The 14853-nt window shown below is 41.8% G+C and overlaps 1 protein-coding gene across 2 annotated transcripts in view; it reads left to right on the top strand.

Annotated features, from left to right (window-relative positions):
* LOC108242419 (EMILIN-1-like) overlaps positions 1-14853 on the top strand; it is a 57187-nt gene that overhangs the window by 26813 nt on the left and 15521 nt on the right. Inside the window, exons 6-9 of one of the 2 annotated variants that reach the window (XM_017427227.2) lie at positions 6847-7707; positions 8352-8661; positions 9303-9548; positions 9629-9877. In XM_017427227.2, coding sequence (XP_017282716.1) covers positions 6847-7707; positions 8352-8661; positions 9303-9548; positions 9629-9877 — 1666 coding nt within the window. The remainder of the gene's footprint in view (positions 1-6846; positions 7708-8351; positions 8662-9302; positions 9549-9628; positions 9878-14853) is intronic. The other variant, XM_025008311.2, reaches the window with a different exon arrangement.

The following is a 14853-nucleotide window of genomic DNA, read 5'->3' as shown; positions in this document are numbered from 1 at the left end:
CCCGCCGATGGTTCTGAGGCGGCGGCGTCAGGCTTATCCCCCCGTGGAGCTGAGGCAACGGCGTCAGGCTGATTCGCCCGTGGAGCTGAGGCGGCGACGTCAGGCTGATTCGCCCGTGGAGCTGAGGCGGCGACGTCAGGCTGATCCGCCCGTGGAGCTGAAGCGGCGGCGTCAGGCTGACCCGCCCGTGGAGCAGTGGCGTCGGCGTCGGACAGACCCGCCCGTGGAGCTGTGGCGGCGGCGTCAGACTGATCCGCCTGTGGTACTGTGGCGGCGGTGTCGGACTGACCCGCCGGTGGTGCTGTGGCGGCCCGTGGAACTGAGGGAGAAGAGGCGACGTCGACTCCCCCTGGGGCGGCCTGGCGAAGAGCGACAATCTCAACCTCCTTAAGAGATCCGGAGAGCTCTGCGGACAGATCTGGTGATGTGGCTGAGAGCAGAGCTGATGGCGTGACTGAGAGCAGAGCTGGAGAGACAGTACCTGGGACCAGAGAGACTGTGACCGGGGCTGGGGAAACTGTGAGCGGTTCTGGAGAGGTGGTTGGTTTGGGTGCATTGAGCAATTGTTCTTTTAACCGGGTTATTTCATTAAAGAAGTTCATGAACATGGGAATGTGTAAAAGTCCAGTTCGTGACAGGAGGATGTTTTCAATTATGTTGCAGGTGAGAATATTGTGATTAAGTTTTGAGTTATTTTTTAAGGAAATAAACAGTCTTTGAATTTGTGATAAAATGTCCAAGAGTTCTGTGTGGGTTATTTCAGCCGGAGGAGACGAGGTAACGGAGGATGCCAGAAGTGACGTAGGGACGATAGTGGTCGGAGAAGACGTGGAGGTGGTTGCTACGGCTGGAACGGGCTTGATGACTGTAGCTGACGGTGCAGACCTTGTGGATGTCGCGACCGGTGGGCGCGTGATGCTCGCCGCAGCCGGTGGATGTGTGGAGAATGCCGCAGCCGACGAAGACGTGGAAGCTGCTGCGGCCGATGGAGGTGTGGTAGCCGTCGTGGCTGACGGAGGCATGAAGTTGGCCGCAGATGGTGCCCTCCTTCGCCGACGGCGACCGCAAGGCATGGTGGAGTCCGAAGCAGATTGACGAAGTCCATCCGGGATGCTAAGCGGGTGCTCTCTCCGCAGCTCCCAAAGCATCTGTTGTTTCTCCTCTGCAGAGAGAGCAACACCGGGACTGACGTCTGGTTCTGGTATGACTGGATCATTCTGTCAGAAGGTGGGAATATGGCGGCGAACCCAGAACGCAGACTCATGGTGGAAGATAAAGAAAGCTAATTTATTAACTTAAATAAACAGACAAAAATAAAAGGGCTGACGAGTCAGCAAAACTAACAATAACAAAATCCAAAACGAGATGTAAGGCAAGACATGGCATGGCAAAGAGCAGACAAAGCGGAATGATCCAGTGAGGGGTGAATGAGAATGACCGGTTCTTAAAGACAGAGGATAATGATGAAAATGGACACAGGTGAGTGAGAAATAATTACAAGCAGGTGGAGATGGACGTGGCAGACATAACAGGAAAAGTACTGGGGAGGTGGAGAGTGACAGGGCCTGAACACAGAAAAGAACAGAAAACCAGAAACAAAACAGAAGCTTACACAAATACCGAAAACCATGACATCCCGTCAGCCTTCGAAACAGCCCAATTAATGGTCCAACATGTGTTCCGCATTCAGGGCATTCCAGTGGACGTTGTATCCGACCGAGGACCCCAATTTGCATCCCAAGTGTGGAAATCTTTCTGGAACGCCCTTGGAGCTAAGGTGAGTCTCACGTCCGGGTACCACCCACAGAGTAACGGGCAGACTGAGCGCCGCAACCAGGAGCTAGAAGTCGCCCTTAGATGTTTGGCCAGTGACAACCCTTCCATATGGAGTAAACAACTTACCTGGATCGAGTACGCCCACAATATTCACGTCTCATCGGCCACAGGTGTGTCCCCGTTCGAGGCCTCCTTGGGCTATAACCCTCCGTTATTTCCCTGATTTGAATCTGAAATCTCTGTCCCATCCATCCAGTCCCACCTACGCAGGTGTCAGAGAATCTGGAGACAAGCTAAGTGTACTCTCATGAGGACTGTTGAGCAAAATAAGAGATCGCTCATCGCTCCGCTACCCCTGCTTACCAGGTCGGAGACAGGGTTTGGTTATGTACCAGGGACATTCAACAGAGGCACACCTCAAGGAAATTGGCCCCTCGATTCATTGGCCCCTTCCCGGTTAAACGTCTAATCAACCCCATCTCTGTCCGCCTCACACTCCCATCTACCATGCCTATCCATCCCACTTTTCATGTTTCTCAATTGAAACCAGTGGTCCAAAGTCCTCTTAGCCCACCTACCGTCCTCCCCCTCCCGCCCGTCTGATCGATAATCATCCAGCCTTCATGATGAACCGCATCCTGGACATCATACGTAGAGGCAGAGGGTTCCAGTACGCTACGCAAACCTTGTTTTTGTACTTATCCTTTCGCTTCAGGTTGTGCTGCCCTACTTTATGCTATTGTTTTGGCTACCTGGAACTTACCTGGTGAACTTACCCGCTGCTGGATCTCTGGACTCCTCCCTTCCTGGACTGCCTCTGGATTGCCCTGCCTCGTCTCTGTGCCACGCCGTTTCCTCGGACCTGTAAAACAAGAACTATTACTCTCACAATCTCCAACTGCACGATCAAAACTAATCCTGTACCCGAGACTCACCTTGCTCCTTCGTTGCTGTTTTCAGATCCTCCTGGTCGTCCCTCACTGTACATTTTTTCATATGTAAATAAAACCACTTACCTTTTTACTCCATCTCTGTGTCTGGTTTTCAGTGCCGCTCATACGACGAACTCTGAATTATGTCAACCATTAGGTCTGCCTCCATTCTTAGTGGGATTAGTGACTCACTGTACCCTCATTTAATCAGTGAAAAAGAACACGTTTGTACAAGATAAAAGAGGTTCCTGATACTACACTTAAAAAAACATTAAAACCATGCAATGAAATTCTTACTTGGCCTACTTCTCCCACACAACCAATAAACCAACACAATAAAAACACCAAACCACCCAAAACAAGTTGAAGTTTGTAATTATGTGACAAAATGTGGAAAAATCCAAGGAGTGTGAATACTTTCACACTTGTACTGTATATAATGTGCATATTGCCAGATGGAATCCCTCGACAGTCATTGTGATGAGGAGCTAAAAGAAAAATGGACTTGGGGGTTAACTGGCATTATTCAAGAGTCTGAAGGCTTTTTTTGGGGAAAAAAAGTTTGTCAAGCTTGTGGTTTTTGATTTCATACTTCTGTAACACATCTCCTGAGAGAAGGGCTCAGGGCTTGTTTTGCCTTTATTTATGTTGTGGGCTTTCATAATGATCATGCTGGTGAAAAGGTCCTGTAAAGAAAGGCAGGTTGCTCCAGAAATGTGCTGTGCAGTTTTCATAAACCACTTGAGCACCCTCATCTCCTGCACAACTGAACTGTGCAGGAGACCTGGTGATGCCACTCCATCAGCGGTGAGGGTCTTGGTTGGCATGTCTAACTTCTTCAGCTTCTTCAGGAAGTCTAGTATTTTCTGTGCTCTGGTGGTGAGTTGTTGGGTTTTATGAGACCAGGTGAGCTCCTTGCTGAAGTAGGTTCCTAGGAATTTGGAAGATTTTTAGTCTCACCACATTAGTATCTCCACTATGCTGCTTCTTGTCATATTGACATGCTGAAGCTTGCGTCAGCACAACACTAGTTCAGGAGAGACATGCATTTACACCAAGTTTCTGAGTGAGTCAGTATGGACATTATCTGAGAGCTTGTGTACTTTTAGCATTTGTAATTTACTCTGTAAGCTCATTTGGGGTATATGTGAGTTTTAGTGTGTTTCAGGAGCTAGAAATGCTCAGGACTCATCTCATAAGCCCAACATTGTATTGCACAGACAGAGCTGGGTGCTCAGAGACTGCAGCATCACACTAGTCTGGGACCAAAGGTTTTGGTACAGACTTGTACTTGTGTTAAAGCTCTTATTTCTAAGGAAACTGTGAGTATGTTACTGCATGTAGCTGAAACTTCAAATAGATGTTTCCAACTGGTCACTTTATTTAAAGTCATAATATGAAAAGGCAAACCAAAACAATCTTCCTCTCAGTCTTCATCTTATTTTCTCGATGGCAAGCTAGTGTCACTAAAATCAGTTCTCTTTAGAATAAAGGCACATCATTTACCAAAGTAAAAGCACTTACTGTTATTGTTATTCATAAAATTTAACATTAAACAAGTGATTTTTTTTTAGTTTTATCTTTTTTTTTTTTGCATAACTGTATATTTGAAATTTAAATCAATCAATTCAAACATTATTAGCACTTAAACTAAACTATTCAAAATAGTGTATAAATGACCAAACTTGAGAAATGAGCTCCAACAAGCCTTTGATGTGGTGCCACAAACTGACCTAGAAATTCTGGGTACCGTGCTTTTGTTTTTTTGTTTTTGAGTTTTTATAGTTTTTCTGTAGTGTAGTGCTCAAGCTTTCTTTATTTGTGTAGCAAATATTGTCATGGAGTGACTGTTTCTTCTCAGTTAGTTACACCAACTGTAAAATAAGAAACTGAGGTAACCCAACTCCCACCAAGTTTTTTGGAGGTGCCCCTTTTTTCTCTGCTTCAAGGCTTCGAGGAGTTTAAGTATTAGAGAGTCTCGATCAGGAGTGATAGCAGGATGGAGTGGGAGATGGATCGGTGAATCAGGTCCTCGTTCGCAGAACATTGCTTTGGTCTGTTGTACTGAAGAAAGAGTTGAGTTAAAAGACAAAAATCTTATTTTACTAGTCCATCTAGATCTCAACTATGATCTCTCCCTCACCTATGATCATGTGGTTTGGATCATGACCAAAAGAGCTAGATCCCAGATACAAGCAGCTAAAATGAGCTTCCTCTGTAGGACATCTAGGCTCAGCATTAGAGATAAGATGAGGCACTTCATTATCTTGGGTGTGCTCAGAGTACAGCCGCTGCTCCTCTGGATCGAAAAGAGTCAGCTGGGGTAGTTTGAGCTTGTGATTGGGATACTTCCTAGACACCTCCTTTTGGAGATTTTCTGGGCATATTCCATTGGGAGGAGATCCCAGGGCAGACCCAGAACTTTGCAAGAGGGATTATTTATCCTCTCCTTCTCCTCTTTGGGATCCCCCAGGAGGAGCAGTAGAGGATAGATGGATGAATGGATGGATGGAGGTGCCCCTGAAGTGCATCAGATATTGTTTTAGGTAACATTGTATGAAATTGTGCTTGGAACAGGTTGAAGATCTTTGTACCCTGTTTAAAACCTCTCCCCAAACATCATCTGACATCAACAGTTTCAAGTCTGTCTGCTATACTGTTTTTAACAAAGTGGAATTGATTCGATAGGTTAAAAATATTTGAACATATAGAAAAGATTACTCCCCTCATCAAGGGGAGAGGTTCAAGAAACACTTTAAAATCAGAAGGGTTAGGAAAGGCCAGGAATTCTGGGCATGAGCTACGAACACAATGTTGAGTTTCTGAAAAATCTGAAAAAAATTACATTTAAGGAGAAAACTCAATTTACTAACTGTTGAAAATAAGCAAAAATAGAATCAACATACAAATCTCTCCAGGTTTTTATACCTAACCTAACCCATATATAGAAAGTGTTATCCACTAAAGATGGAGGAAAAATAACATTCACTGTGAGCGGCGTTCCAACAGCGTGTTTGCAGCCAAAACGGTGTCTAAATTGAATCCAGATTTTAAGACAGGCAGCCACTATCACATTTTTAGTGTAACTGAAAGAAGAAGAGTGAAGACTTTTGTAGTAGTAAGGCTTTTAATTCTACCAGATGGTTTTATTTTCATAACCACCCATGATGGGGGAATTCATTCTCCTCATACTGAACCAACCAATTCAGATTTTTTATACTAGTTGCTCAGTAGTAGTACAAGAGGTTAGCTAGTGCCATTCCACCCAGATCTTTAGGCTTCTGTAAGACCTGATGGTGAAGGCTGAGTGGATGTAAATTAGGGTAGAACAGCTTCGAAGATCCTGCCTAATAACTTTGCCAGAAGTTTGAAGTCGACATTTACAAACTGATAGAACAATAAAAGATGCATATCAACATTTTAATCATTTTTTTCATAAACAGCAAGATAAAAGCCTGTTTTATGGTTTGTGGGATCATGCTGTATTAAAAGACTCAAAAAACATTAATCCTTCAGCTGTAATCTGTACTGTCTCTTGGGTAGTTTGATAGCTCTATGTAGGTTATATCTGGCTCAACAGAGTGAGTGTGTGATATGGACTACACCACTCCAAGGTTTTCTCTTGGGGTGGGCCCTACAACTCCCAATAATTTACAGCTCTTTGTACCGATAACATCATTATGTGAATAATGTTTTGAGTACATGTGCTGATAACCCAGTTATAGCAGCAGCATAGTCCTCCAGGTCATTAGCGTCTCTCAATTTGTTATCCCATTAGTACATTCAAAGCAGCCCTGAAGAATTTGCTCTGCTTCTTTTCTCCTTTCCAAACTTTGATTATTTTACTTACTCATGGAACTATAGTACATGTTAAAACTGATATAAACATTGTTGTTCAAACATATTAGCAGAGATACTATCACTAACACAAAAACAAATCATGCTGATGTCAGGAGAGCAGAGCAAATAAGGTGACCTCGGCATATGCCAAGTTAGAAAATCATCAATTTGGTAAGTTTGTGTATTGACGCAGACAATGATAAAGTGGTTCTTCAAAAATTGTTCCTACTGACTTTGAATTAAAACTAGCAGTTCATGTCCACACAGTAGATTACCTTCAGTTTTCTGTTTTTGTCAGGCTGGTGTGGAGGATCTGCAGCAACGACAGCAGGAGGACCGAGACAGGATTCGAGCTCTGGAGAAACAGCTGAACGCTATGGATGTTCAGTACAGGCAGGATCTGAACCAGCTGCGACAGGAGGTGGTGCGTTCCCAGGAATGCTGTGACTCCATCAGTGACCTCCAAAATCGTATTGGTGATGCTGAGCTCAAGATCAGCTCAGCCTCAGAGAACTTTGACCTTCTACTGAACCGCCTGGATAAGGAGCTCAGTAAACCAGGTGGTGGATCCAGAGGAGGAAACGATTTGACTGATGGCGATGAAATAAGCAGACAGGGAGGGGATGGTGTGGAGACAGACAGCACCCTGAAGGATATGCTAAAGGACCTGGAGTTTCGAATGAACAGCAGTCTAAAACGAACTGAGCAGAGCTGTTTATACCATGAAAATGACCTGAAGAACTACTTTCAGAGAGAACTGCACAATGTAAGAACAGTACTTTTGGACCGGTTTGATGACCAGACATTCAGGATCTCAGATGTGGAATTGGAAGTGGAGCAAGTAAAGAGCAACCTGGGAAACCAGGACAAGAGACTGTCAGAACTGGAGAACATCACCTCCACCATGGGTCGGAGGTTGGAAGAGTGTGGTTGTAAAAGGTCTGAAGCAAGAGGAGGGGGTGGAGGTAGAGGGAGAGTACCAGGAGGAGGGGATGGAGGGGTAAGTTCAGGGGGAGGTTTACCTGGGATGGGTGGAGAAAGAGACAATACAACAGAGAAATCTTTGGAGTGGAGAGTAATTGCCAACGAGGATCAGATTCAGTATTTCAACACTCGGCTCAAAGACCTGTCGATGTCAGGAGACTCCCTGTACAATAAGGTGAGAAGGTTGGACCTCACTCATCAGTTTTTTTTTTATTTTCAACTATTTAAACAAAAACAGACCAACAATTGGACAGACTGAGAGAAGACTCCAATTAGAAACTTGGATAAAGTCACACTCAGTGTTTAAATGTTGGTCTGTTATGTTTAGTTAAAGCTAAAAACGGATTTCTGTTTTGAAATAGGATTGTCTTAAGTTTGAGCTTTGTGATTTAGTGGCTTATGCTCAAAGGACCCTTAATCTTATGGGAAATTCACATCTGAAAATCAAAAGCTGAGTAAAATATGTTTCTTGCAAATATAACAAGCAATTAAATTGTTTTAAAGACAGATTAAAAAAACTAAGAATGAAACTGCACTGGAGAATTTCAAATCTGCTGTACGAGGATGTTAAAACAAAATGTTCCAGCAGGCTGATTGAGACTAACCTAGGTTCTGATGTTCTGAACCAGATTTCTTTTTACATCATCATCCTTTGTTGATATATTCATATAAAACCAGTGCCTTAGTTAATATTTACCATGATGTTAATATTGCTCAGGTTCTTGCAGTCTAAACTGATGTAAAAAAACAAACAAACAAACAAAAATCCCCAACAAAATATGTGAAATGATGTAAATGAATATGTAAATGATTGCACAGGTTTTGGACCTGAGTCGTGATGTTCGTAAGGTCAAGTTTCAGTCCAACGACATTACCCAGATTGTGACGGAAGTGAAACTGCTGGGACATGACTGTGATATTTGTAGAAATGTAGAGGATGAGATACAGAGGCTAAAGAATCAGTCTTTATGTCAAGATGCACTGAAGAAAATGCAGAACCAGATCAACACAATCCAGACCAGACTGGACTCAGACTGCTGCTTGCTTCTGCAGGATGATGTTCGTTTGCTGAGAGAAGAAGTCCAGAAGTGCACAGATCAATGTCGATCCAGTTCAGACACATTCACAGGTCAGATCTGTCAATCAAATGATTATGAAATCCTTTGTGTTTTGAGTTTTACTGACTCGTTCACTTTTTGTCTCTAAAGTTCTCTATAAGACTATTTGGTTTTCTTTTATATTTTTACTCATTTAGTAGATTTTTTTTATCTGATGTGACTTAATTTGAATATTTACTCATAAAGACATGAGGAAATCAGTGCTCATATGTCTTCTATTTCAAATTTTGTTTATACCAAAAAGTTTGTTTATTTCTGCTACATTAAATTAAATGTGGAACAATGTTTATGGGCCTTTTATTCCCTGCAGTTTTCTGTCAGGATTCCTGGTCATTCATTTATGGTCTCGGTCAAACTGATTGACTGACTGCACTGATTCAGATCTTTGAAACATGAAACTACAAACAAACCACAGCATGCTATTTATAGCATGTTATGTCAGTCGCCTTTAAAAAAGAACTCTTAGGATTGTTACCTGGATTACAGAGGATCTGTACCAACATAACCAATAATACTCACTTTTTATTTTGTGTGGAAAGAATGTTTTTATCTTTTTAAAGTCTTCAGTCTGTGGCAGCTTCTTTTTATTTTTGGTTGTTGATGAATGAGCTGCAAAGAAATTGAACTTGAGATGTAACGTTTATCCCAACAGGTGGTGGTTCTGCAGGCTCTGGGGTCTCTGGTGGTAGCAGTGTTCCCAGTGGACATGGTCCCAGGCTGGATGGAGGAAAATATTTAGATGGCCACAGTGTGACTGAAGGATCCATCAACAAGAACCAGCTGAAGACGTTGCAAGGCGAACTGTCTGAGGTCATCCTTACTTTCAGCTCTATCAATGACACCCTGAAGGGTCTGGAACACATGGTTCAGAAACACGGCAGTGTGATAACAGACCTCGGTGAGCCCAGCTCGGTAACACAAGTTAGAACTGGATGGCACTTCTGCTCTTCATCTGTGTGTCTCTCTGATATCTGACAGGAAACACCAAGGACAAGATCATTTCTGAACTGGACAAAATCCAGCAAGAGGTGACAGAGCACATAGAGGGGAGCCAAGACCGAATGAACCGGATGGATCAGGACGTCCACCGGTTCAAGAATGTGCTGCTGGTGGAGATGGGAGACTGTAGGAGATCTGGAGATGGACTGGAAAAGAGGCTGTCAAAGCTGGAAGGAGTCTGTGGAAGACTGGATGGAGTTTCTGACACCATCGATAAGATCAGAGAAGGTTTGGGTTATTTTATTTTACTCTTATTTAAAAATTACAGTTTAATTTTTGCATGTTTTGCAAAACTTGATATAGTGAGCTCAATGCAAGATCCAACATTGCTTGAAATTGTGCCTTTCACAGATTGAAAATCTGTGTATCCTCCCTAAAACCTCCCCCAAACATCTGAAATCAACAGTCCCAAGTCTGTGAGGGGTCCAGTGTCCAAGACTGGGCCAAGAGTTTAAAAGGTTAAAAATATTTAAATAAATGGAATAAATTGCCCTTCTCACAGAGAGGAAACATTTCAAAATCAGAGAGGTTGGGAAGAGCTGTGAATTCTCAGGATGAGCTACAGACATAATGTGGATAATGGCTTGATGTTTGGGGAGAGAAAATTTATTTACCAACTGTTAAAAAGAAGCAACAATAGAATCAACATACAATTCTCTCCAGGTTTTTATACCTAACTTAGCCCATACAGAAAAAGGGGTTATCCAATAATAGTGGGTGGCTGTGGATCAGTGGTTAGAGCAGTCGTCCTCCAGTGAGATAGTTGGAGGTTCAGTTCCATCAGTGTCATGTCAAAGTGTCCCTGGGAAAGACATTGAACCCCTCATTGCCTCTGATGTGTCGCATTGGTGTATGAATGTGATCTAAAGCACTGATTAGACTCTGTAGAATGATTCATTGAGATGAGCTTTGTAGAGATGTAGCAGAGTGCTGTATGGATGTGTGTGTGGATGGGAAAATGAGGACACAAATTGGGTTGTAAAGCAATTTGAGTAGCCTGGTTGGCTAGAAGGACATCATATAAGTATAGTCTATTTACCAGTAAGGATGAGGAAAACTAGGATTCCCTGCTAGGGGCACTCCAACAGTGTGTTTGCAGCCAAAATGGTGTCTAAACTGAATCAAGACTTTAGGACCGGCAGCTACTATCAGATTTTTTAGTGTAACTACATGTAAAGATATTAGCCTATCTGATAGGCTAATATAGCTGCTTCGGAGTAGGGCCAGCCGGGTCAGCCCTGCTTCATGGGTGGAGCAAGCTTAGCTCCTGTTCACTCATTGGTCGTGGGTGTGACCAGATGCAAGCATAAAGAGCGAACGGTAGGATTATAAACAACAGCGTTAGCTTACCCTGCAGCGTTTATGGCGTCTGTCCCCCAGCTGAAGGCTCTGTAAAGCCTGAAATCTCCGGCAGATAACAGCCGTCCTACTCCACGCAACAATCGCGGCATCCAGAGCATTTCTTCCACTGCGCCTCTCTTCCTGAAGTCTCAGGAGAAACCCCATGAGTTTAAAAAACAGCAACAACACAGGGCCAACGTTGTCCATAGCGCTTTCGTTGTTTACACAATTTGTGCTAAGTTTCAGTAGCGCAACCCCCCCTTCTCCCCACGGCCCCGCCCCCCGCAACACGAGGAGGCGTTCCTCTGCTACCGACCAAACTGGCCGGAGTAGACGCGATGCATTCTTTATAGAGCCGAGCAGAGTAGAGCGGAGTAGAGTGGAGTAGAGCCGGACTTCTGAATTAGGGCCCGTGTAAAAGAGGCATATATTAAAACAAAAAATATATTTTTCTCCCCCATCTTTTTCCATTTTCAAACATTTTTGAAAAAGCTCCAGGGAGCCGCTAGGGCAGCGCCAAAGAGCCGCGGGTTGCCGACCCCCGTACTAAACCAAATAATTCAGATTTCTTAGCTGCCCATTAGTGCAATTCCACTAGGGCAGTGGTTCCCAAAGTGTTTGAAATAACACTGACAGCAAAGAATACCCTTCTACAGTACAGAACAAAAAAAAAAGTTACAGAAAAGTGTTTCACTGTAAAGATGGTTTGTAGTTTGTTTTGTTGCAACCTGAAGTGTGAAATAAACTTCAGTGGAGTATATGTGTTTATGTCTGGTTGAACAATGTGTGTGCCCAGTAGATTTTTTTTTTTTTTTTTTTTTTTTTTTTTTTTTTTTTTTTTTTTTTTTGGGGGGGGGGGGTATTGTAATCCACAGGGGGGCCCCAGAGGAAAATCTTTGGGAACCAAGTGAGAAATTAAAAAAAAAAGTTTTTTAGAAAAGGCTAAATATTTGTTACTCTGCACCTGTTTTTTGAAGCACCACAAAAATCATGAGGCCTCCACACCAGACAATCCTTGGTAAATGCCTATCACTTTCATTTTGATCTTTAAATTATTCTTCAATCAATCAATCAATCCTCTTTATTAGACACAATTATGATCCATAAACAGACAGAACAATAAAAAATAAAGTAAAATAGAAATAAGATATAATAAAATAAAATAATCATTCACTGACATATAAACTAAAACGCCAGTGATTCCACAAACTGGAGAAGAACCTTATTGAGCTTTGAACAAGATTGATCAAAGTCTGAATGATGCTGTTTGCAGAGTCTGTTAATCTACACATACATCTGTGCATAATGTTTCGAAGCACAGCAGCGCAAGTTGGTACATTGGCATTCACAAACATCTGACTGACATGGCTCCATCGCAGTACTCTAAGGAGCATCCTCATGCCATCATTATAAGCGATCTGAAATTTATTCATACTGCTTTTCCTGTAGCACCGCCACAGGTGGGCTGTATACATTGGAGTACAATATGCTTTGAAAAGTGCAGTTTTAACAGATACTGAACACATGGAGAACTTCCGAAGAAGCATATTAGCTTGTACATATTGAATACAACGCTGCCTGTGAATATCTCTATTGTCAGACAGGTCAGTGGTGATGTAATGTCCCAAATATTTGACCTCATTATTAAACTGGAGATGCTACCAGACAGGGTGAAATCGGGGAAAGATAATTTAGTATCTTCTTTGCTCTTGACAATCATGATGTTGCTCTTTTTTGCATTATATTTAATATCATGCTGTAACCCATATTGAGAGCAAACCCTTAACAGTTGCTGCATACCAGCACTGTATGGACAAAATAACACAAGATCATCAGCATACATCAGGTGGTTGATGGTTCTATTACCAACCCGACAACCCTACATTGATTCAGCAGCTTAGATAAATCATCCAAAAATAGGTTAAAAAGACAAGTAGAGAAGATGCTACCTTGTCGCACACCATTACCCACATAAAAAAAAGATGATACAGAGTTTCCCCATTTTACAGACATACTCTGGTGAGCATGCCAATACTCTAATATTCTTAGTAAATATTTCGGAACTCTTCTCTCATGTAATTTGTAAAACAAGTTTTCATGATTAGCATGATCAAATGCTTTTGATGCATCTATAAAACACATAAAAACTGTAGTGTTATGTCTCTTGTATAGATCTAAGATTTCCTAAAGAGCAAAAATGCACATATCGGTGCCAAGTTTTGGTTTAAAACCTAACTGATTATCAGATGTGGCTATAAACGTCTCGATTCTGCTTAACAGAGCCCTTTCCAAAACTTTTGATAAAATACTGGCCATAGTTGCTATGGCTATGGGCCGATAGTTGTCTTTGCTATTTATTTTACCAGCCTTACCTTTTACAATAGGCACTAAAATCACAAACAGCATAGAATTTGGAAAAAGCCCTTGTAACTTTGGGTTACCGTATTTTCCGGACTATAAGGCACACTTAAAAGCCTTCAATTTTCTCAAAAAACGACAGTGCACCTTATAATCCAGAGCGCCTTATAGATATAAGAAGTCATAACGTTTTTGTACGACTTTGGTAAACTACAAATGCTACTACTACTTAATGCTTGTAGCATCAAGGCTCATTTATAGTTGCGCTTTGTAGTGTCGCGTAGGGCTCTGCGCATGGCCTGCAGACCTGAACCAAGTATTCTCGGAAAAGACAGGGGGCTGGTTTGTTTCACTTAATGCGCCTTAAAGTCTGGTGCACTTTCTACTGTATATGACAAAAGTTTAAAATGGACCATTCATTGACAGTGCGTCTTATAATCCAGAGCGCTCTATAGTGCAGAAAATACGGTAATTTGACCCATAGGCCATAGGAAGGTTATGGAAGAAAATTGGACACAAGAATTGCTAAAGCTTTTACTATTGTTGTTACAAGTCTAAATGTAAATTTCCATGTTATTTTTGGTTAAAGCCACGAAGAGCTGCTGTCATGAAGAACCAAAGAATCAAATCTAGCCCCAGAGGGACAGGTTGTAGACTTCTGGGTTCGAAGTCATAGAGATTATATAGATGTAGTCTAGCTGTAAAATTCTTGTCAGAGAGTGAAATCACTCCAAATCAGTATCTCATTTTCGTTCAGTATTCTTTTACCATTTAAGAGAACTGACATTTATTTTGTGTTTATCATTAATCAGTGGTGGACAAAGTACTAAACTCTAGTATTTGAGTGAAAGTATTGATAAACATAGTTAAATCTTACTTAAATACAGGTAAAAGTTGCTCAATCAAAAGTTTACTCAAGTTACAGTACTGAAGTACTTACTTTTGAAAACACTTAAGTATTCAAAAGTACATGCATTTGAAAATGCTCAAGTATTCAAAAGTACAAATTGTTTTTTTTTTAAATCAGCACATTGCTATATTGTTTTGAGTGATTTTACAGAACCTTGTAACTCTCTGAAACCACCTGATGATATATTAACATGTAGAACCACTATTACAAAAAAGATTTCACCACCTGTAAAAATGTTTAGCATAGAAATGCAATAAAAAATAATAACAGCTAATTTATTAAACCCATAGAAAAAAACAAACAAAAAAACAAAAAAACAGGAGAGCCTCTTTTTTCCCCCACACATTCAAACCTGTGAAACACAAATAATATCTTCCCTGCATTTTACATACCTCTATGTGCTTTCTCAGGTTGGATGGTGAGTTCTTGGATGCAGAGAAGTAGTTTGTTTGCAGTAAACACAAAAAACATTTAAATTGATACAAACTATTTTTCAGTCCTAAACATTCAAATGTCAAGCGGAGATAAGGTGATGTTTGGTGTGAGTGGCGACTGTGATTGGTTCCCCTTGTGAGGAGCATAGCGTATGGCCAAT

Source organism: Kryptolebias marmoratus, linkage group LG15 (genome assembly GCF_001649575.2).
Source record: "Kryptolebias marmoratus isolate JLee-2015 linkage group LG15, ASM164957v2, whole genome shotgun sequence".
Taxonomy (NCBI): domain Eukaryota; kingdom Metazoa; phylum Chordata; class Actinopteri; order Cyprinodontiformes; family Rivulidae; genus Kryptolebias; species Kryptolebias marmoratus.
This window is presented reverse-complemented; position numbering and strand designations above follow the sequence as displayed.